The 22,582-nt window shown below is 42.1% G+C and overlaps 1 protein-coding gene across 1 annotated transcript in view; it reads right to left on the bottom strand.

The window, feature by feature from the left end:
• The window catches only part of SRD5A2 (steroid 5 alpha-reductase 2), a 51,118-nt gene extending 31,818 nt beyond the window's left edge, over positions 1 to 19,300 (bottom strand). The window contains exon 1 of the mRNA XM_037807536.1: positions 19,000 to 19,300. Within this exon, the coding sequence (XP_037663464.1) occupies positions 19,000 to 19,280 (281 nt within the window). The 5' untranslated portion in view covers positions 19,281 to 19,300. The remainder of the gene's footprint in view (positions 1 to 18,999) is intronic.
• Between the last annotated feature and the right edge of the window lie 3,282 nt (positions 19,301 to 22,582).

The following is a 22,582-nucleotide window of genomic DNA, read 5'->3' as shown; positions in this document are numbered from 1 at the left end:
TAAGCATCTGACTTTTCTGAGTTTAAAGCTAGAATTGGTAATGGTTTTTCTTTGCATTCAAGCATAAAATGTAGTTTCCCCAAACTATTGCCCTCAGCGCAGAACCCATCAAGAGGACTTTCCTTCTGGGGGCCTCTCTTTATACCAGAGGGTTTTGGGCCATCCAGTCCTCTGAACCCATGGCCCACATCCCTGGATCCTTGAAGAAATAACCACAAACACTGGCAATGAACCATTCCCTGTCTCTGTAGTCAGACAGCACCTGCCATTGTGAATAACAGTTTGGGGCATATAGAGCATGGGGCATGCAGGACAAATGCAAAAGTGTCAAACACAGATAGGGTCTGTGGTGGGTCCAAACTTGAATTTTTATGATGACACCTCAAGTAGTGGGTTAAATGTGAACCTTGAAAAAGATATGTTTGTGCCCTAATCCCCAGAACCTATGGAAAAAAGGTGAATATTACCTTATGGCAAAGATGTGATTAAATTAAGGAATTTGGGAGGAGTTGCTTATCCTGAATAATCCAGGTGGGCCCTAAATGCAATCTTATGTATCCTTAGGAGAGAGAGGCAGAACAAGAGAAGAAGGCAACGTGAAGATGCAGCAGAGAAAGTTGCCACCACAAGCCCAAGCTTGCAGGAGCCACCGGAAACTGGAAGAGGCAAGGAACAGATTTTCCCCGAGCTCCAAGGGAGTACCATCCTGCTGATGCTTTGATTTCGGACCTCTGGCCTCCACAATTGTGGGAGAATAAATTTCCGTTGTTTTAAGCCACTTGTTTGTGATAATTTGTTACAACAGCCACAAGGAACTAATACACCTTGCCTGAGTAATATTAGGCCATTGAAATTAATGTCAGTTCAGATAGCCAGGAAGGAAAAAATCAACCAAGAACCACAAATAACTAATATATATATATATATATATATATATAGTGCTTGCTGTGCTCCAGGTAATGTTCTAAGCACTTTGCACATACTAACTCATTTAATCTTTACAACAACCCTAAGAGATAGGTATTATAATTGTCATGCCCATTTTACAGATAAGGAAGCAGAGACACACCGAGATTAAGTTAGCCCAAGGTCACACAATTATGAAATATCAGAGCTGGGGTTCAAGTTCAGGTGGAGCTAGTTCCGGAGTTTATTCTTTCGAGTGCTTTGCTCTATTGCAGTCTCCAAGTGGGAAAAAAAAAAAAAAATCAATCAGCTGCACGGGCATTTGTCTGCATCAGAGATTTGCATCCATGGTTGCATGTTTGAATCACCAGAAGGGCTTTAAAAATACTCAAGGAAGAAAGCACACTGAAGACAAATTAGATCAGAATCCTGGGCATGGGATCTTCAGCATCAGTAGATCCTAAGATGTGGCCAGTCTTAAAAGCCACTGACATTATGACCCCCAATGGCAGATTTAACTAATTTTTTTAAAATTTGTATTGCCTAGATGCTGTGACTTCTCCAGAGGCTATGTCCATATAGATATTACCACACCTAGAAAAAGAAAGGCTCAATTCAATAAAAACACATTTTTTCTGCAGTGAAGTGGTTGATCATTTTCTATCAAGGGCTGTACTATGGGGAAATTTAATGAAGTGGTGCCTAGTAATAAGCAATTTGCCTTCATTTAGTTGTTGGCAGAGTGGGCCTGGGGACTGGAAAAGTAGAAGGTGGGGGCAGGGACAAGTGGGAAATGAGAATTCACCCACATTCCCACCCTAACTGATGAACCCATTCTGGCAAATTCTGGTCCACTCTGTTCTGGAGATCTGCAGCCTAGAAAGCCAAAGAGAGCACCTTGGGGTTGCTTATTTTTGGAATTGCCCTAGAACAAACTCAGAGGCTAGTGTTGCTTCTAAAATACCACCCACTTCCTTACATTCTCCCGAACAGAAAACAAGTCACGAGAAAGCAGCCTCCCAGAGCCTGCTCCACATCTGACAAGGGTTGGTTCTGCGTGACCTTCTGGGGCAGGGTTTGAAGTAGATCCACCAGAGGCTGGATTAGTGTTGACTAATCTTGCTGCATTAAATTTCCCCATAGTACAGCCCTTGATAGAAAATCTTGCTATGCTCCAAGTAAGCAGTTTGCACATACTAACTCATTTAATCTTTACAACAACCCTAAGAGATAGGGTTGACTTGAGCAATCAGAGCCTGTAAGGTCCAAATCTGCCCATATAAATGGTTTTTAAATCTTTGTATCCATGGAAGACTTTCTTCAAAGGAAATCTTACTCGGAAGCCAATATATTCATAAAACAAATTAGAAAGGAGCTCCCATATTTGAAGGGGAACTGAGCCCTACCTGGCTAGTCCTTGAGTGTAGGGGAGTAGAAAGAGTCCTTGGCCACGAGGATCAGCCCAGCATCAAGAACTGCTCCAATACTGCCAGTTTGATTACTATCCCTTGATCTGTTCCCACCCTGAAATTTGCCTGATCCTTGGCTTGGCTCTTCTAGCTCCAACCTTACCTAAGAACTTGTCCATATGGCTGGACTCCACCACCAAGGCCAGATCTCCCTCTCAAGCAGCTGCCCAGGCACCAGATTTCTATGGCTCTACCTTCTGGTTTAATCAGCTTCTACTGCCTAATGTTTGAACCTGTAGACTGTCAGATTTCTGGGCTCAACTTCACCACCATAGCCTGACCTGCTATCAACAGAGTCCAGAATACAGTATTTCCTTGCATATTCTCCTATCCAGATCTCAATCAAGAAAGAATGGTTAAGCTGTCTGAAGAAAATCCTACGATGCCCTTCCAGTTAAGGAAAGATTTCCCTGGAAACAACTCTCTACTTCATTTGATATCCCCCTTCTTCCTAATGATGGCTAATAGACATTTTTTTAAGTGTCCTTACTAAGTGATGTCATATTTTAACTGTATCAAGCCAGAAACCTAGTATTTATTCTCAAAAGTGCCCCCTTTTTCTTTGGATATTTTAATATACACTTGAATAGAACAAAACCAGAATTTTTAAAGCTGTATTTTACTTTTATTTTAGTTATTCCCAATTTGCTCAAAAAAAAAAAAAAAGATTTAAGACCATGTACAAAGACACGTATAATGCAGCAAGATGGCATAAAATGTAAACAAGAAAGGAAAAGGAGACAAGAGGAAATAAAGGCATGAAAGTAAGGTGGTTCAGTGGTTGAAGTCAGCACCCAGACTGTGTGATGATAAATCATGAATTCTAACTACATAGAATAAGCAAAAAATTAGCTATGAGCTTTCTAGCAGCCAACACAATCAATGCCCAAAAGTAAACCAAACCAAACCAAACAAGCCAGTTTTTCAGTAGAATCTTAATGGCTCCTAATTTGAGACCAGAGAAAAGTTGCTCCCCTGAGAGTTCACAGGAAAGACAACGGGAAATGCCACACACTACCCTTGGCAGCAGCCTTACAGCAACCACAGTGATACGCTTCTTAGGAATGAAGGTTTACAGGTATTTCTCCCATTACAGTGACCAGACCATCTGTCAGGCATGGGCTTGGAATTAGAAAAAAATTAGGAGCAGGTAAAGCTGCAAGGGAAGGTCAGGGAAAAGCAAGAAACGGCCGAGTTGAGTTAGTCAGCTCCAGGAGTGGGAGGCTGTGCTGAGTTGAAAAGACTGAGGGCTGGAGAGAGGCAGCAGAGACCAGCTCCCCGTGGAGCCTTGGGACAGCTCTGGTCAGAGAGCCAGGACCTTTCCCCTAGTATCCTAAAGTATTAAGGGGCTACTTCACATGCTGCTCTAGCAACCATTCGATCATGATCTCCTCGCAGATCAAAGGACACCCTCCCAACCATCAAACTCAGCTCTGCCCCATTAGGATTAATGTACAACAGGGTAGTTGGGCATGGTACATGTGTCATTTCATCATCACTTTGTTCTAAAATTGAGTATTCCTATGATATATATTAACCAGCACCTTAAAATGAAAAGTCACTACTCTAACCATTAAGAATCAATTATTGGGGCCAAAAACTAAATGAAAAATCGGGTGGGATGGGGGGGATGATTTGGGTGTTCTTTTTTACTTTTATTTTTTATTCTAATTCTGATTTTTTCTGGTGTAAGGAAAATGTTCAAAAATAGGTTGGGGTGATGAATGCATAACTATATGATGGTACTGTGAACAGCTGATTGTATACCATGGATGATTGTATGGTATGCGAATATATTCCAATAAAACCAAATTTAATTTAAAAAAAAATCAGTTATTATCAGTGGGTGAGAAGAAAAGTGTTCCAGGATGCTCCATGCCAATGGATGGATATGTGGACTCCAGTCTTTCTAAGCACTGGCCCTATATTTTCTAACAGGACGTCCCAGTCTCATTTCCATCTTTGTCTCTAATTAGGAATCCATCAAGCACTGTCTTTGACATAAGCACAGACTTGGTGGGGGTAGGAAGCAGTTCTCTGCAGCCCCTCCTCTGGCAAATCAGGAGACTGAAACTAAGATGTTGACCTGAGTTTTTGTGTGCCTGGAACCCAATCCCCTGTTCCTCCTTCCACTGCTCTTCTCTCCATTTCCCACAGTTCCTCTGAGCCTTTCCACATCTTCTAGCATCTTTGTGTTAATTATCCTGGGTAACAGCATTCATTTCTAACGAGCCAGTTTTCCTTGAGGGCGGGGACCCAGTTTTAAGCTCTGTGGCTTCAGCTGTAACTTGATTAATGCTTTGCCAAAGATAGGCCCCTGGTAAACCAGCATTATTGCTCTCACTTCTTTCCCCATCTTTTCTGCTGTACTTCCTCCTTTGCTACGATTCCTTCTTTTCTCTGCAGTATCTCCTTTCAACCTCTTTCCTCCATCCCTTCTTTTTCTCCCTTTACGCTGCTCCTTTTATGCATCTGCTATTTCGCCTCATACCATCACCCTCCCTCTGGGCATCCTCTCTATAATTCTAGAGTCCTCCAGACCTCGTGCATAACCTCAAGAATCTGTTACTCAGCCTCTCCACAAGAAGGTGCATAAACACAATAAACTGGACACCAAGTGGGAGAAAGGCAGATGCTATAGCAGCCAAAACGCAGCTTCGGAGAAAGCGGGGAGGCAACCCATCCACGTCCCTGGGAAGGAGCCCTCCCTGATATATTCCCCAAGGTCCTGGAAATGCCTTTTAGTGAATTCTAGAATCAGGACTTCTCTAAACCAATCCCATTCTCAGCGAGGAAAAAAGGAGAAACACCCTCCTGGGGAAAGAAAGAGATTACCTCTGCATATAACCCCCACTTTCCCGGAGGCTCAGCACCTTTCCAGACACTCAATAGAAAGTCGATGGGATTTGTAAAAGGGCAGGCTGTCCTCCTCTGCAAGTGCACTCTCAGCAGCGAAATGCACAGCATCCTCCACATGCAGTGTGCTTTAGCCCTGTTTACAAATCCCAAGACTTCACCAACACAGCAGTACTAACCTAACAACTTTTTCTAGTAGGAGAAAGATTAAGGCCATGTCTACAAGGAAGTTTCCCCAAAAATGTACTTCCTGGGTCTAGTCCCACTGTGGTCAGCCATCCTGGAAGTGAGGGTGGCCAGGTCCCACTCTCACACCCCTTCAGATGTCATCTCGTTTGAATCCTCTAGTGGTCATGATCTAGGAGCTCTATTTAAATTATTTAAAAATATTGAAATGACAAGTTCATAAGGAACTGAAAAATATTATTTTAAAGTCTTCTATTTAAAGTTTTGAAATCTTCATAGTTTGTACTGATGGTATTAGGAGATCCTGGAACTGCTCACTTGCTGTCGTTCTTCTTCTTTCTTCCTGCCTCTCCACCAAAACAGAAGCTCAATCCGAACAGCTAATGAATTACTAAGCTTTAAAAAGCTTCTAGGGTCCTGCCCCAATCAAGATGACAGAGTGAGATACTTCAGGACTCTGTCTCCCCACGGAAACTTTGAACAACCAGCAAGAACTGGCAGAAACATCTTTCTCCAAGCTCCAAAAAATAATTAAAGGACTTCAGTAACATGGTGAACTGATCAAAAAAACAGACCTCTTAAAAGTGGTGGCTAACATGGCACCTTGGCTGGCTCCTCCCCTCATCCCTCATCTGCTCAGCTCATAGCAACCCATCCTCCCAGTACAGATCCCTGGTCCCAGTTCCAGAGGGAGCAGAGTAACCCTCATGCACATACTGGGAGCATGTATGCTTGGCCCAGTCTGTCTGGTGATGGCCTTAGAGACTCACCATCCCAGAACTTGCCCTGCGTGTAGAAGGGAGAAGAGATTGCTGGCTATAGGACATACAGTGCAGTGCCCCCATGAGGAAATCTGTTTCCTAGAGAAGAAGGACATTTGTATTCACAATAATGGGAGGTTTCCTAGGGCTACAGGCACATGCTCTAGACAAGATGCATGCACAGAAAGGATCAGGGAGACTCCTAAGCTTTGGCTGGAGCTATTTTCTAAACTCAATGCCTATATAAGCCTTAAACGAGAGCACTGGCACAGGTCAATCTGCAAACACTGAGAAAGGTGTTTTCTTTACTTCATTCTCTTTTTTTTTTTTTTTTAACTCCTGGCATTCAAGGAAAGCTCTATTGTAACATCAGCTGGATACAATCTTAAGGAACAGATAGCACAGAATATAAATTCCAGTGACGGCACATTAAGATATCAAAATGTCCAGTTTTCAACAAAAGATTATAAAACATACAAAGGAACAGGAAGTGATGGCCCAGGCAAAGGATAAAATTAAAGTATTATAAAGCATCAGCAAGGAGGACGAGACCTAGGACATATCAGACACACACTCCAAAAAACAAACAAACAAAAAACAGTCCTAAATATGCTCAAAGAACTAAAGGAAAACTTTTTCATAGTTTCCAGCTAGAGGAATACAGACTTGCTAGCCCCCGTGGCTGGGTGAGCCAATTCCTATAATAAATCTCCTATATGTATGTATGTACTATATATGTACGTATGTATTCTGTTGGTTCTGTTTCCCTGGAGAATCCTGAACAGTACAGTGACTGATCACTGGCTTCTTTTTTTAACACTCCAGAAGATCAAAGTTTGAGTATATAAAAAGAATGAGATCAACCTTTTGGTCTGAGTAAATAATCAGTTTATTTGAATAACTAATTTACCTCATTTTTTTCTTAAAACAGATCAATTCAGGGAGGATTTTAACATTGTGTCAGCATATCTGCTCAGCCACCCATACTAACTGGCCATAACTCAAATTTAAAAAAATCCAAGCGGTGGCAAGGGGTGGTTTTCAGCTGGGAGTTCAGCAAGCCTGCTAATCACTTTCAGAAACCAAGGACGAAGTACTTTCATTGCTGGACACAAATACAATGCTTCTCTACATTGAAATTTTGTCTCCTTTATTTCTCATTCTTTGCAAAAAGAAAGTTGTGAATTTCTAATTCCAGCTGTTTGGATTCAACTGAACAGGGCTTCTGATGTCACTTGGACTCAAACAGCACCAAACAACTATGCAGTAATGAGGCCACAATATTGCCATCACTCTGAGATGTTTCAATGAGCTTCCATTTTCACTTAAATATTATTCTGGGATTCAGTGGCCCTGATAAAAAGGCACAACATTCAAAGATGGATCTACCTCAGAGATCTTTCCCCACCCCCTACGTTTCCATCCATTGTTCTCTTTGACCAAAAAAGGCACTTTCTGAGTTCTTCGTGGCAGAATTTATCATATGAAAGGTTCAGAACTGTCATTCATAAGCATCTGCTGGTATCTCCCGCAACCTATCTATCCACCGTAACCCCAGGGCCACCTTACCGGCCACTCACACAAAGGAAGCCATCTTTCCCCTACCACGCTTAGCCTCCACAGACTTAGAAATCTGTAAAACAGAACCCAGAGGTCATTGCACATCAAACCTGAGAAAGAAAAAAGAGATGGAATTGCAGTGGAATAAAGCAGACATTCTGGATAAACTGGTGGAAGATTTAGAAATACAAACCAATGGGCTTAGGCATAACATGTACTATAAGCAGAAGCCACTAAAACCAAGAAGTCTACCAGTGTAGTCAAATTAGCAAAGATAAATTAAAATGCTAAACCTCATTGGAGGGACTTCTTCCAGTTAAGATAGAGTAACAGGGACTGGATTTCCCCTCCAGGCTGAAAAAAAAGGACAAATTCTATGAAACTGTTATTTACCAAATGCTGGATGCCAGGCAATGATTGACAGTGATTCCATAGAGGCAGGAAACAAACAATGCGAGCCTTATAGTTGAGCCAGCTTAGGTGGAAATTCATAGAACTCAAAACAGTGAACATCCATATCAGAAAAAAAGAAAGTTCTCAAAGTTATAACCTCATCTTCTACCTTAAGAAACTAGAAAAAGGAAAGGAAATTAAAGGCAAACTAAGCAGAAAAAGGAAATAATAAAGATCAAAGCAGAAGACAACTAAACAGAAAACAGAAAATCAATTCAGTGAAACCAAAATCTGGTTCTTTGAAAAGATCAATAAAATTATTTAAACTCTAACCAAACAGATAAGGAAAAAAGTGAGAAGACATAAATTACCATCATCAGGAATGAGAGGGGTAAGATCCCTATAGATTCTATAGATAATAAAAATATTTTGGGGTGTCAACACTTTTACCATGTAACATGGCTGCACATTAAGGGATCTTCAACATTTTAAATCAAAGGAAAAATATGAAAGAGGACAATTTCAGAAGGTGGTGGTGTCACAGTGGCTTATTGGGAGAGATCTGGTGACATATATAATCCCTCAAAGCAGTGTCTTGATCTTTGTTGGCATGTAATTGCATAGTCATTTTGTATAGTACTTCTTAAAATCTTGTAATATCAGTATCATTTTTTTTCTATTAGGTGTAGTAGGAGTTAACTCATTAAACACTTTAATAATATTACAAGAAAAAATGCAAACCTAAAATATTAGTTATTTATATCACCTTATATTGCAACATTATCAATTCATACACATTTACATGACTTTCTGTGCTATTTTTTTCACTAGATGACTATATATGACTTCACATATGTATTTCCATATACAGATAAATGCAGCTAATATTTTTGAAACATATACAATATTTAATCATATCGATGTATCACATGTATCACTGGTTGTATGCACAACCAGTCCTCAATTGTAGAGCATTTGAGTAACTTCCAGTATTTCACAGTTGTGAACAGCAGCACTATAATTCTGTGTAGACTGATTTCATTCTTTTGGACTTCTTCCTCTTGAGTATTTCCCCCAAGTGGAAATACTAGATAAACAATGTTAAACAAAGCTAGATTAGCTTCACAGATTTAATCTCAATGGCTCTGGCACACACATTGATGTACAATTTTTTCACAGGCCTATCTACAGTATTTTTAAAAAACAACTTTATTGAGACATAACTGATATACAATCAACTGCACATATTTAAAGGACACAATCTGATAAGTTTTGACATATGTGTATACCTATGAAGCTATCACCATATCAACATAATGAACATGTCCTTCACCACCAAAAGGTTCTTCATGCCCTTTGTAGTCTCTTCTTTCTGTTGTTCCTCCTGTCCCAGGCAACCACTGGTGTGCTTTATGTCACTACAGATCAGCTTGTATGTCCCAGAATTTTACATTTTAGGTCCCTTACTCTTTTTTTTTTTTAATTAAATTCAGTTTTATTGAAATACATTCACACACCATACAATCATCCATGATATACAATCCACTGTCCACAGTATAACATAGTTATGCATTCATCACCACAATCTATCTCTGAACATTTTCCTTACATCATAAAGAACCAGAACAAGAATAAAAAATAAAAGTGAAAAAAGAACACCCAAATCATCCCCCCATCCCATCCCATTTGTCCTTTAGTTTTTATCCCCATTCCTCCACTCATCCATACACTAGATAAAGGGGGTGTGATCCACAAGGTCTTCACAATCACACTGTCACCCCTTGTAATCTACATTATTATATAATTGTCTTCAGGAGTCCAGACTGCTGGGTTGGAGTTTGGTAGTTTCAGGTATTTACTTCTAGCTATTCCAATACATTAAAGCCTAAGAGGTGTTATCTATATAGTGCATAAGAATGTCCACCAGAGTGATCTCTCGACTCCATTTGGAATCTCTCAGCCACTGAAACCATTTCGTCTCATTTTGCATCCCCCTTTTGGTCAAGAAGATACTCTCAGTCCCACGATGCCAGGTCCACATTCATCCCCGGGAGTCATACTCTGCATTGCCAGGGAGATTTACACCCCTGGGAGTTGGGTCCCACGTAGGAGGGAGGGCAGCAAGTTCACCTGTTGAGATGGCTCAGTTAGAGAGAGAGAGGGCCACATCTGAACAACAAAGAGGTACTCAGGGGGAGACTCTTAGGCACCATTACATACAACTTTAGACTCTCCTTTGTGGTAATGAGCTTCATAAGGGCAAGTCCCATGCTCGAGGGCTCAGCACATCAAACTGCCAGTCCCAATGTTTGTGACAACATCAACACCAGTCCAGGTGAGGATGTCCAACACATCCGCACCTTCCCCCAGATCCTCGGGGCTGGGGAGGGGGAGGCTGTAAATATATTTTTTATTATCTGCCCAAATTACTCTGGGATGTGTCAGGTCCCTTATTCTTTGCTTCTTTTACTCACAATAATTATTTTGAGAGTCATCCATGTTGTAGCACATATCAATAGCATTCCAACGTATGGTTATATCATAGTTTGTTCACCCATTCACCTGTTGATAGACATTTGGATTGTTTCAAGTTTAAGGCTACAAAATAAAGCTTCTACGAACATTTGTGTATCTCTCGAGTAAATTCCTAAGAATGGAATGGTTAGATCATATGGTAGATCACATGTTTCACTTTTTAAGAAACTGCCAAAATGTTTTCCAAAGTGGTTGCTCCATTTTACATTGTCATAAACAACAAATGAGAGTTCCAGCTCCTCCACATCCTCACCAATACTTGATATGGTCAGTCTTCTTAATTAGAGCCTAGTGGTAACTCATTGTAGTTAATTTTCATTTTGCTAATGACTAATGGTGTTGAACATCTTTTCATATACCTATTTCCCATTTATACGTTTCCTTTGATGAAGTTTTTGTTAAAAACATTTGCTTATTTTTAATTTCAAGGCATAAAACTAATTCATTGGAGAAAGAATATTCTTTTCAACAATGGTTGAATATCTGAAATAAATTTATATCCAGATGCAAAAAGAAAGAGAGAAAGAACTTTGATTCATACATCTCACCCTATACAAAAATTAACTCAAAATGGATCATAGACCTAAATGTAAAACCTATAAAACTTCTAGAAGGGAACATAAGAGAAAATCCCTGCAACCTTAGGTAAGGCAAAGATTTCTTAGTCATGACATTAAAAGCATAGAAACAAGTATAAAAATTGGACTTCATCAAAATTAAAATATTCTGCTCTCCAAAATACACTGTTAGGAGAATGAAAAGACAAGCCACAGACTGAAAGAAAACATTTTCAAAGCATATATCTGGTAAAGGGTTTGTATCAAAATATATTTTTTAAAACTCTCAAAATTCAATACACTGCTATTTAGATTTCTTGTCAGATATGTAAAGTAAGTAAAGAGACATTCCCCAAGTGAAATTACCAGACAAAAAGAAAAGAAAAGAAAAGAAAAGAAAGGAAAGAAAAGAAAAGAAAAGAAAAAAGAAAAGAATAGAAAGCAAGTAAAGAACATTCTATACTGAAGCACGTAATAGGTAAGTTTTGAAGGACGGAGCACTTGAGATTATATACTGCTGTTAAAAGAGGGCAGATGGAATGAGGCAGGATGGGGAAACAAACATAGAAAGTGGTTTTGGAAAGCTTCATGGCCAAATAGGGAACATGTCAAAAGCCAAATGGCCTTTTTTCTTCACAGTGCTCCTAGGCTGAATCTCAACAACATGGAGCAAGTAAAATGGAACAATTTTGAAAATGGCCCAGATCCTGGTTTAAGGCATGGATAGAAAAATTGTATATAGTATGGCAAAGATACAGAAGACATCATGAAGTTAAAAGCAGAGAGATTTTCCAAGGCTGAGTTTATGGAGTACAGTAATTTTGAGTCATAAATCACTAAAAGACCCCTTTTCTGACTAGCATCACATTCCACCCACAAATCTGGGAATAGACCAGCCTTTGAGGACCACATCAAGTGTCCACTTTCCTATCCTCACTCTCACTCATCTCCACAAATAATTCTGCTCTGCAATCAGACAGATTGCAGACACATGTGAAATGGCAGTAATAATATCTATTGTCTCAAGGACAAAATGAGAAAACCAATGTAAAACACATGACACAATGCTGGGAACACCCAGAGCTCAATAAATATTGGTTTCCCCTTCTCTTCTCCCCATCCCATAACCAAATGGAAGGCAAATTGCACTCCTGGCCCCAGTTCAGAGGTTTTTAATAGAGCATATATGTGGAGCCGAGTCTCGTTAAAGGCTCCCGGGTCGAGCAAAGCAACTTTTTAAAGAACTTGAGTCCAAACTTTGATGTTCCCATTGTCATACATGGCAGAGAGTCAAAAAGCAGAAAGGAAAAGTACCCCAGGTCCCAGAACCAAGTTACAAGCTCTGAAAAAATAAAAAATCAATAGGTATACAACTTTTGTGCTCTGTTAAGGAAAAGCATTTATGCTCCCCCTCCAGCTTGTTAAGGAACCTCTCTTAGAGTACCCCTCTTGGTCTTTCCACTCTCCCTCCCTCATCCCTCCCCAGGGAAGGAAAAGTGAACTACCTGATTGACACATTTGAAAACTGCACCTCTCTAAAGGTGTACATAGCCCTTATTTTCTTATTCTACTGTCTTTTCAGAACAAGCACCACTAGGAGAGACCCGGGGTTGACCAGCCATGCTTGTTGCTTAGTACTGGTGAGGTACAGTGTCAGAAGCAACACTATAATGTAGTCCAAAATCTAAGCCACTTTTCCTCATATCAGCTTTACCGGTATGAAGAGTGGTGATTTGTCTCCAAATTTCTTTGTCTATCTCTCAGTTGGTGCCGAACTTGAGTGGGGAAATTCTGAACCTGAGGGAACCCCTCAAACTCCACCATGCTGCCCCCTTTACCTTCTACCCAAGCACAGCCCCTCCACCCACACTCAAACACAGACAGGCCCCGTGGCCCTTGGTGTGCTTGGGTGGAATTACTACGGTCCCCACAGGCCTGCAGCATCCTCAGTTTGTGTCTTCCTTCCTGTTCTGGTCCTCTCAGACTGATGCTGCCAGCACCCAATGCTCACACCAGAAAAAGGAATAGGCGTAGAATGATGGCTCTTTCCTGCCTTCCTCTCGGAGGACGAGCACCAGGTATTTGGGGTTTCTTTTGTGTCTCCCTAGGACACAGCACAGCTCTGAACACGTGGCAGCTCATTAAAGAATCAGGAGACCTGGGCCCAAGCCCCACTCTGACCTTCCTTGCCATGTCACTTTGCCAATTTGGACCCCCGTTTCCCTATCTTGTTTGTTCTTTTAAGACATTAAATTAGATTAAAAAGGAGCAAAAAGTTGGTCCTTTCCTCAGTGCATGGAACAATCAAAATCTTTGTCTTGTTTACACTTTTGGCAAACACAGCTATAGCTTTTTTAGATGTGTTTCTGATGTCATCCCATTTAGAATGTAAACGCCAAGCCTTCTACTATTTCCCATAAGGGTTCAAATAAAGGACTTGGAACACAAGAATTTTTGGAAAATGATGTATACTAAGCAAATCCCTACTTAAACGGAGCAGAAAATTTTCTAAAATACACCTACTGCTTTGCTATAGAATTTGACGCAAAATTTTAGTACAGGATTACCAGGGCACTGAATGTAAAGCTATGCCCTTCATGGTTTTCTAAAGCAGATGCTGGCACACAGACTAAATCTGGCCCACTATCTGTTTTGTAAATAAAGTTTTATTGTAACATGACCAGGCTCATTTGTTTACATATCACCTGTGGCTGTTTTTGTGCTACAACAGCAGAGTGAAGGTGTTTGCCCCAGAGACCATATGGACAACAAAGCCTAAGTATTTACCGTCTGGTCCTTTACAGAAAATGTTTGCTGACCACTGTCTCTAAAGAGCCCTTCAATTAGTCTTAATTGATCCAATTGTGTCTCATGAATGTCCATAACACATGATTAAGTGACCACAAGAATGCTGCTTATCCTTAATCTGGAAGAGGAGAACTTCATCTAGATTTTTACAATATAGGCATTAATTATCATTCTGATTCCCAGCCAATGAGTAACTCCCTGAGTGGGGTTTGATTACTTCTGTATATTTGAGACCTCCCCCCTCTTATGAGATAGGAGAAGCACTGGCAGGGTCCCAACAAGAGACTCAAGCTCCAGCCCCAGCTTTGCCCCTGACTCAACTTCTCGGTGCTCTGCTTCTGTAAAATGAGGAGGCTAGAAAGATTAAGTCTGAGTTTCCTTAGAAAGCTAACATCTGCTGATTCTGTGATTCTGAGGTTTTCTGCAGGTATAAGACACTCCAACCTGTCTTTGGACAAAAGTCCATAAGCTGCATGTCAGAAATCTGACGTTCATAAGTAGAGTGGACAGACCCCTCCTGGGGCTACTGGACACTAGAAAACAAAGCGGAATGAGAAGACAGCCTCGACTTTCAAATGGTGCAGTCCTGGAGACAGGGCCAGACAAATGAGTAGGTAATTATGATTCGGTGTGTAAAGTGCCTCATGGAAGGCCAGAATAGCTGTTGTGAAAGCCCAGGGAATGGCACATCTAGATCTTCAGAGATGAGAATGATGTGGAGGGATTCGAGTTGTTAGAGAACACACTGACCAATAAAGAAAAGCGCCCCTTATTGAGGCTGTTGCTTCATTAGGCTAACTGTGAAGATGGCATCTGTTTCAGCATCTAAACCCCAAGGAAGATTGTTCTAAGTTCAAACAGACATGAATGTGGGCTTTACACTCTGCTTCTGAGTGTGTTTCATGGAAAGGCACACTGCCCAGCAACTTTCCACAACATAGTCACTTTAAAAAAAAAAAAAAAAAAAAGATTTTTTTCTTTTTTTTTTTTTTTCTTTTGTTCAATTATCAAGATCACACACGATCACATCCAAGTCTTAAAAAATATATCAGTTGCCACAGGCACAAATGATGTGATGGTCACCACATAGAACACCAAGATGAATCAGAGTATGGTCAAAGGACCATTTGGGGGCTGTAGTTGAGGTCAACAAGAGGTAAGACAACTCTGACTTCAAACAACTTTGGCAGTGGGATTAGCCAACATGCTTAGACAGCAGTCATTTTCATGCAGCTGAACAATCCAAATGGATTCCAAAGGGAGGAGAATTATCTGAGACGACCTTGCCATGCAATCTCAGCAATAATGAATCCTAAGTAATCTCTAGCTCTTTTATAATTCTAAGCACCTATACAGATACTGGAAATAAGAGTCATTTGTGAATTCAACAAATTTTAATGAGAACCAAATATGTACCAGCACTTCTCTACACACTGGGGATACAGCTATGAACAAACTAGACAAAATTCCTTGCCCTTAGGGGACTCACATTCTAGTGTGTCATCCTTGAAGTGAGAAAACTGCAGTGAGTTTTAACTTCTGTCCAATAGTATATATTACTGTTTTGAACAGTCCCCAAAGGACATTTTGCAAAAGGGTCTGAGCCAAATCTGAGCCAGCCTTTCTCCTGAGCCCTTGTTCCTCCATCTTAGTCTCTGTGATATAGAAATGCCCAGGACAGAGTAAAGCCAAGCCAGTCTGACACTTTTTCCTTAATCCTCCCTCTATTAAGCCAAATGAGTCCAAAAATCTCAAAGCAGGTATGTAGCAAGATCCTAAAAACTGTGCGTAGCCTTTGATCCACTTCTAGGAATCCTGACTAAGAAAACAGTCGTAACTTCTGAGAAGTTAGGTGCAAAACCGGGCATCACTTAAGGAGCACAGAATGTTTAACAAGGTTGATTGTAAAGGTTCAGAAATGGATAGCACAATATTGTGTGATGGTAGCACAATATTGTAAGTGTAATGAACAAAGCTTGATGTGAGTATGGTTGAAAGAGGAAGGCTAGGGTCATGTATGTCACCAGAAGGAAAGATAGAGGATAAAAACTGGGACTGGGACTGTATAACTTAGAGTGTACCATGACAGTGGTTAAGTGTACAAATATGAGGAAGTTTTTACATGAACTAGAACAAATGTAAGTACAAGGTAGGTGTTAAAAATGGGATGGTCTCTGCACACTAAGGTCTATAGTTAACAGTAACATTGTAACATTCTTTCATTAATTGTAACAACGGCACTAAACCAAAACTAAATGTTAATAACAGGGGTATATAAGGGAGGAGTATGGGATTTTTTTCTTGTTCTTTTTGGAAGAAATGAGAATGTTTTCATATAGATTGTGGTGGTGAATGCCTATCTATGGGATTATACCAGGAGCCATATGATTGTACACTTAGGATGGATTGTATGCTGTATGAATAAAATTGTTAAAAAAATTTAAAAATAAAAATTAAAAACTAGGCATCAGAGTTTTATTTAACTTGGCAAAAATATGGCAAGTTAAAGACCAGCTATAAATGAATGGGTAAGTAAATTATTAGTTTTACATCAGATGAAATAATAATCAGCCATTAAAATATTTGCAAAGATTTGATACCAATGGGGGAAAATATGTATGATACAAGTTAGGTAATCAAGAAGAACAAAAAATTGTATATTCAATATAACAAGTTTGTGTAAAGATCTACAAGAAAAATAAAAGATGTGATGGAAATGTTCTAAAACATTAACAGTTAATGTACTTAGGTGTTGAAATTATGAATATTTTTCTACTTTTTGGATTTTCCACTTTTTCTTTGGTGAACATGCATTCTCTTTATAATGAAAAAAAATAACCATTTTAAGCCTAAATATAGTTTTTAAAAGGCAAGGAAGAGTTAATAAGAACAGGTATAAAGTATCATTGTAGCTAAGAGCCTGAATTCTGAATTCGAACTGCCTGCGTTTGAATACTGACTCCCCAACTTCCTAGCTATGTGACCTGGGCAAGTTATTTAACCTCCCCCAGTTTCCCCAGTTTCCCACCCCACAATGGAAGTGATAATAGTACCTACCTAAATGAGTTGATATGAGGATTAATGGATAGTTCACAAAGAGCATTTAGCACAGAGCCTAACACCCAGTAAGCACTTGAAAAACGCTAGCATATCCAATAGTTCAATGACCTCAAAGAAAGAGACCAAGAGAGGGAAAAGGTAGGCAGAATCAATCCCCAAATTCCTTACTAATATTTTTTAATTCCCTCCTGAAGAAGACAGACAGCATATAGCTATTCATTTTAAGTCTAACTGCTTCCATTGTTTTCTGATTGTATTGGTTGTCATTTATTATACAAAGTGCCATTTGGTTTAAAAGCAAGTCTAATAATTATGATAATAGGATTGTCAAAAAACACTAACCATTAACTTAAGATGAAATGACCTCAGAAATTGTTTAAGATGTTAACAGCAGTTAATTTGAAGATAAAAATAATTGTCTGATACAAGAATATTTTTCTGTCAAATGCCTATTCCAACAACAGGGATATCAAAAGCTGGTCTTTTATCTACTGTATCCAAAATCCTTTCTGTGCAAATAAACCATCTAAATCTGGGTATCAAACTCTTGGTCCACATTAGGCTTTTAGCAAATATTTGTTGAAAGGATACCCATTTCTGAAATTTTAGTTCTTATTGTTTGCCAATATTTACCTTTTAAAACGATTGAGAAGTCAATTGATTGCATAAATATTAAATCTTAACCAAGAAAAATCATCTGGAGAGTACAAAGTGTTTAGGGAAAGACAGATTCAAATTTGTGTCTCTGACACCTTCCTCTCGGAAATGAGGCACCAAATTTCCTTTACCAAAGAGAGAAGAATATGCCATTCAGTTTCCAGAGGCATTCTTTAATTTCTAATCTTAATTTCCTTCATCTTTTGACCTAGAAATTTCTGCAATCAAAATAAAGCTATGCTTCTGTTCAACTTCTTGGGTTAGTTTTGGCAACTTTCTCTTCCAATGGACTCTGGTCTCTCTCCGCATGAAGTATTTGCCTACTTAGTATAGTGAAAAGATCTCGAACCATGGGATTTCACAGACTTTCTAATCATCTTCAGTCACACAACCTTACTTAGCATCAGTTCCGTCGTCTATAAAGTGGATAACAAAATCTGATCTCACAACGTTACAATCGGGCGAAATGAGACAATAGATGCTCAGTGAGCATGGTAGGCAACTTAATAACGCATTCTTCCCTGCCCCGTTCCCCTGTGAGTCGTTCTTGTGTTTCCACAATCATTCTCCAAATCCTGATATCCCTTAGTCTCTTTGCTCTCTGTTTCCCAGAACAAAGGGCAAAGTTCTCCTAAAATTGAGATTTTTAAATTTAGAAGAACATTTTGGATCTAAGGTAACTGGCCCACTCTCAAAGCAAATCTCAGGGAACTGGAAAGGTGGAGGAGTTGGTGGTGAGCTCGGCCCCTTTTCGGTGGACCTAGGCAAGTGAGGCCGGGAGCTGCCATTGCGTTCTCTTCCGCACCCCTGAAGCCCGCATCTGGGCTCTGCCCACGTCCCTCCTCAGACCCGCAGGGACTAAGATAATCAGCCCCTCGTCTAAGCCAAGTTCCCCTCCCAAGGTGCCCGAACCGGCCCATCCCCTCAGCAGGGGAAAGTGAAGGAATAAAGAGAAGGCGGGGGCGTGAGCCTCCACAGGTGGCGGCGGACCGAGCTTCCCAGCTCTCCTCCCCCGAGCCAGAGGATATGACGCGGGCCCTTTGGAGTGGCCAGCACCCTGCCCCAGTCCGGACCGTCGGGACCCCAACCCCGGCCCACCCCAGGTCCTCTCCACGAGCCCCGCCTCGGCGGTCCCCGCAGCATTCGCGCTGCACCCTCCGCGCCCCCTCTGCGCGCGCCGCTCGCTGCGCTCCTGGACGCCGGCGCCGGGAGCCCAGAGGTGCCCGCGCTGCATGCCCCAGGGGAAGCTACCTGTGGAAGTAATGTGCGCAGAAGAGGCCCAGGAGCACGGTCCCCGGAGCGCCGAAGGGAGCGCGGAGCTGCTGGGCGATGACCCCCGCAGGCACCACGAAGGAGGGCAGCTCCTGCAGGAACCAGGCGGCGCGGGCGGGCAGGCGGGAGGTTCTCGGCATCAGGCTCTCCGAGTGTTTCCCGTAACCCGAGGGCTTCGCGAGGTACAGGTTCAAGGCCCCCAGGGCGGCCAAAGAGGCGCTGCCTACCAGTACCGGCGTCTGTTGGCACCCAAGTGGCATCGCGCCGTGCTCCCCGCCGGTGGCTGCCGCCGGTGCGGAAGAGAGCGCTGCCCCCCACGGTCCCTTTATGGAGCGCGAGACGCCACCCCGTGTCCACCCCTTCGGCCTTGGCTGCCGCCCCTCCAATCCTGTCTTCACCTCGGCGCAGCTGGCCGGGACTGGACTCAGCAGCGATGCGCCTCCGAGAGGTAGCAAGGACGGAGGGGAGGATTATGGCTTTCGTGCTGTCAAAAAATATGTCCTGGGGTCTAGTGCTTTCAACCAGCCCATACCCCCGCTTCCACTCTCCAGGCCACCCTCTTTCCCGCCTTCCAAAGGTTCTCCACATGAAGCCGCCCTTCCTTGGCTGGTTCCTTTGCCGCCAACCCCTGAAGCTGCAACTTCTGGGACGAAAAATAGGAGAGAAAACCACAGGGACGATTTAGCCCGGGTCGCTCCCCTGCCCGGACACACACACTCTATGTTATGACCACGCAGCCCCCTGCCTCGAACCACCACGAGCTGGGATCTCCCTAACCCCTCCCATTCCCTGCAAGCCTGCTCGAACCCAACCCTGCATCCTTCTTTCTACCTTCTATCCTTCCTTGACCTGGCATCTGGCGCTTCCCGCGTCCGCCAGCCCCTTTGCGAGGCGCGCCGCTCTCCTTCGTCATTCTCTGCATTATTGCCACGTATGCCCTCCCAAGCCCTCCAGACAGGTGCCAGACTCTCCCTGGCCCTAATTCCTCCGCGGCTTCTCTCTGCAACCCTGTCATCAACTCTGGGCTCTCCGATCTGTCAGGTAGGCGCGTCCGCGGAGCGCGGGCGGGAGCGCACGGATTGCAGCCGGGAGCCGTGGTGCTGTGAGTCCGTCCTACGTCTCCTCCTCCCCAGAACCTCCAGAGCTAGCCCAAAGTCTACCGCTTCTCCCCGGGACGCCCCCTCCCAGCTCCTGGAGCTGAGGAGTCCGGGTCCAGATACCACCGCGCTCCGAGCTTCTCTCCAGCGCTCCCACACCAGGAACGCTGTTGTTTCCTTCTATTTGTCGCTCTTTTGTCACGGCCCAGCCCGCGTTCTCTTGTCCCGTTCATTATCTATTTCCCCTTCCCATCTCTGATTCTGCATCCAGACTTCCTCGGCTGCCCTCCTCCTGTTTCGCGCCCCTTCTTTCTCTCTCCCTTCTTTCTTTTCCTTGGCTTTCTCTTTCCAGGCTGACCTCCTCTTCCCACTTGCTGCTCACCTCACTCTTCCACCTTCTTGTCCCACCTAACTTCACTTCTTTATCCTAACTACTTTTCTCTTCGGCCGCCACTTCTGGCCCCACCCCTGTCTTTCTCCACCTCTCTCTTCCCTTTCCTTGGTGTTTTTTTCATCCTTCCCCCTTAACAACTCCCTGCCTCTCAGGAGCCCCATTCACTATTTTTTCATCCTTACCTGCCCCGTCATACAGGCTGCTCTAATAGAAGACTGACACACACACACCCCCAATCCAATCCAGTTTGGGGGTGTTTTCCTGAGTCCTGGGAACATGATATGTAGGCCATAATGCTTTCTTTAGTGCTACAGTGTATCCTCTGCTTGCTGATCAAGAGGTATTTATCAACTCCCTGTCAGGTTAAAAGTTAAAGAATAATCATGCTTCAGTTTTTAATTGGTCAACACATAGGAATCACGCAAACTTGACTGAAGCACTTTTCCATGGGATAAGAAGGTGTCAGCTATCACACTTGCTTCATAGCTTTTATAGTGCAAGTCTAGTGCCATCTCCTCAGTTACTACTTGATTGTTAAGAATGCCCAAATCTAGATCTCCAGCCAAAACCTGAGCTTCAGATCTGTATCTCCTTTCTGCCTGACGTCTCCCCTTGGATGCCCTTCAGAGACCTCAACGTCAACTCTACCCAAAATTGAACTCATTTATCTTCCCTTCCACCGCAGCCACACCCAAATCCTCCTGCATTTGTGGTTGCACTTCTTCTCTGCCCTCAATAGCCATAGCTATCCTTGAAGGCTAGCCTATAGACTCTTAGGAAACTATAGTTTTCATTCGTGGTGCCATACAGCATCTGAGAACCAGCAGTGTAACACTTCAATCCCAGCTCAATGGAATAACATTTTTTGTTTTATGCAATTTCTCCTGCCTCGATCCTCCCCTTTCCTTTCTTCTAACTTTGACCAGTTTTCATCCTCATCTTTTTTCCACTACTGTATCAGTTAGCTTTTGCTGCATAACAAACCATCCTAAAAGTCAATGGCTTAATAAAATCATTCATTATATAGCTTATACATCTGTGATTGGCTAGGGGTCAGCTGATCTAGGCTGACTTATCTTGAGTGTGCTTACTTATTTGCTTGTGGAACAACTGAGAGCCCTGCTTCGGGCTGGGTTTGCATGGGAAACCTTAGCGAGGCAAAGTTCTGTTCCATGGCTCTGATCCTGCAGTGACTGAGCTAACCCCCAACATGTCTTTCTAAGGCAGTAACAGAAGCACAAGAGTTCAAGTGGAAACACACAAGGTTTCTTAAGGTTCAGGCCAAGAACTAGCACAGTCTTACTTCCTCTTCCTTCTGTTGGCCAGATCAAATCTGACATTGTGGATCCCAGAATCAGAGTGGGAGAGTACTGCAAAGTTGCATGGCAAAGGGCAAGGATATAGGAAAAGGCAGAGAACTGGGGAGAATAATACAACTGTTCAGTATCACATCTGTAAAGAAAGTGCCCAAATTGTGTTCTGTATTACATACATACATAAAGTGCTCAGCTTGATTTTCACAAACTGAACACATTTTTGTAACAGCACCTAGATCAAGAAACAGATTACTAATGTATCAGAAAGCTCTCAATGTGCCTCCTTTCACTCCCCTCCCAAAATAAACACCACCCTGACTTCTAATACCACAAATTAACTTTGCCTCCTTTGAACTTTATATAAATGTAATCGTTACTCTGTGTGTTTGTGATCCATCCATGTTGTTGCATTTAGTTGTAATTTGTTTACTCTTAATGTTGTGTAGCATTCCATTATGTATGTATACTACAATTTATTTAACCATTCTATTGCTGATGGACATTTGAATGGTAAATTGCTGACATAGGTTTGTCTAGGTTAGTGCCCCCTTGACACTGCACAGCATCCTCTTGGTTCAGCTTCCCTCCATTACCATAACTATTCATAGCATACAAAAAGCAGTACCATGCTCAGCACCACGAGGTAAGATGAATGCCCAAATTATACATAAATTCTATGTACTAAAAAAGAATTCTACATCCAATCTTCCAGACCAATGTTAAACAACCTTTAATAGTAAATGCCAACAATTCAG

This window comes from Choloepus didactylus, chromosome 17, assembly GCF_015220235.1.
Source record: "Choloepus didactylus isolate mChoDid1 chromosome 17, mChoDid1.pri, whole genome shotgun sequence".
NCBI lineage: Eukaryota > Metazoa > Chordata > Mammalia > Pilosa > Megalonychidae > Choloepus > Choloepus didactylus.
The sequence above is the reverse complement of the archived record's forward strand: the minus strand, read 5'-3'. Positions and strand labels throughout refer to the sequence as shown.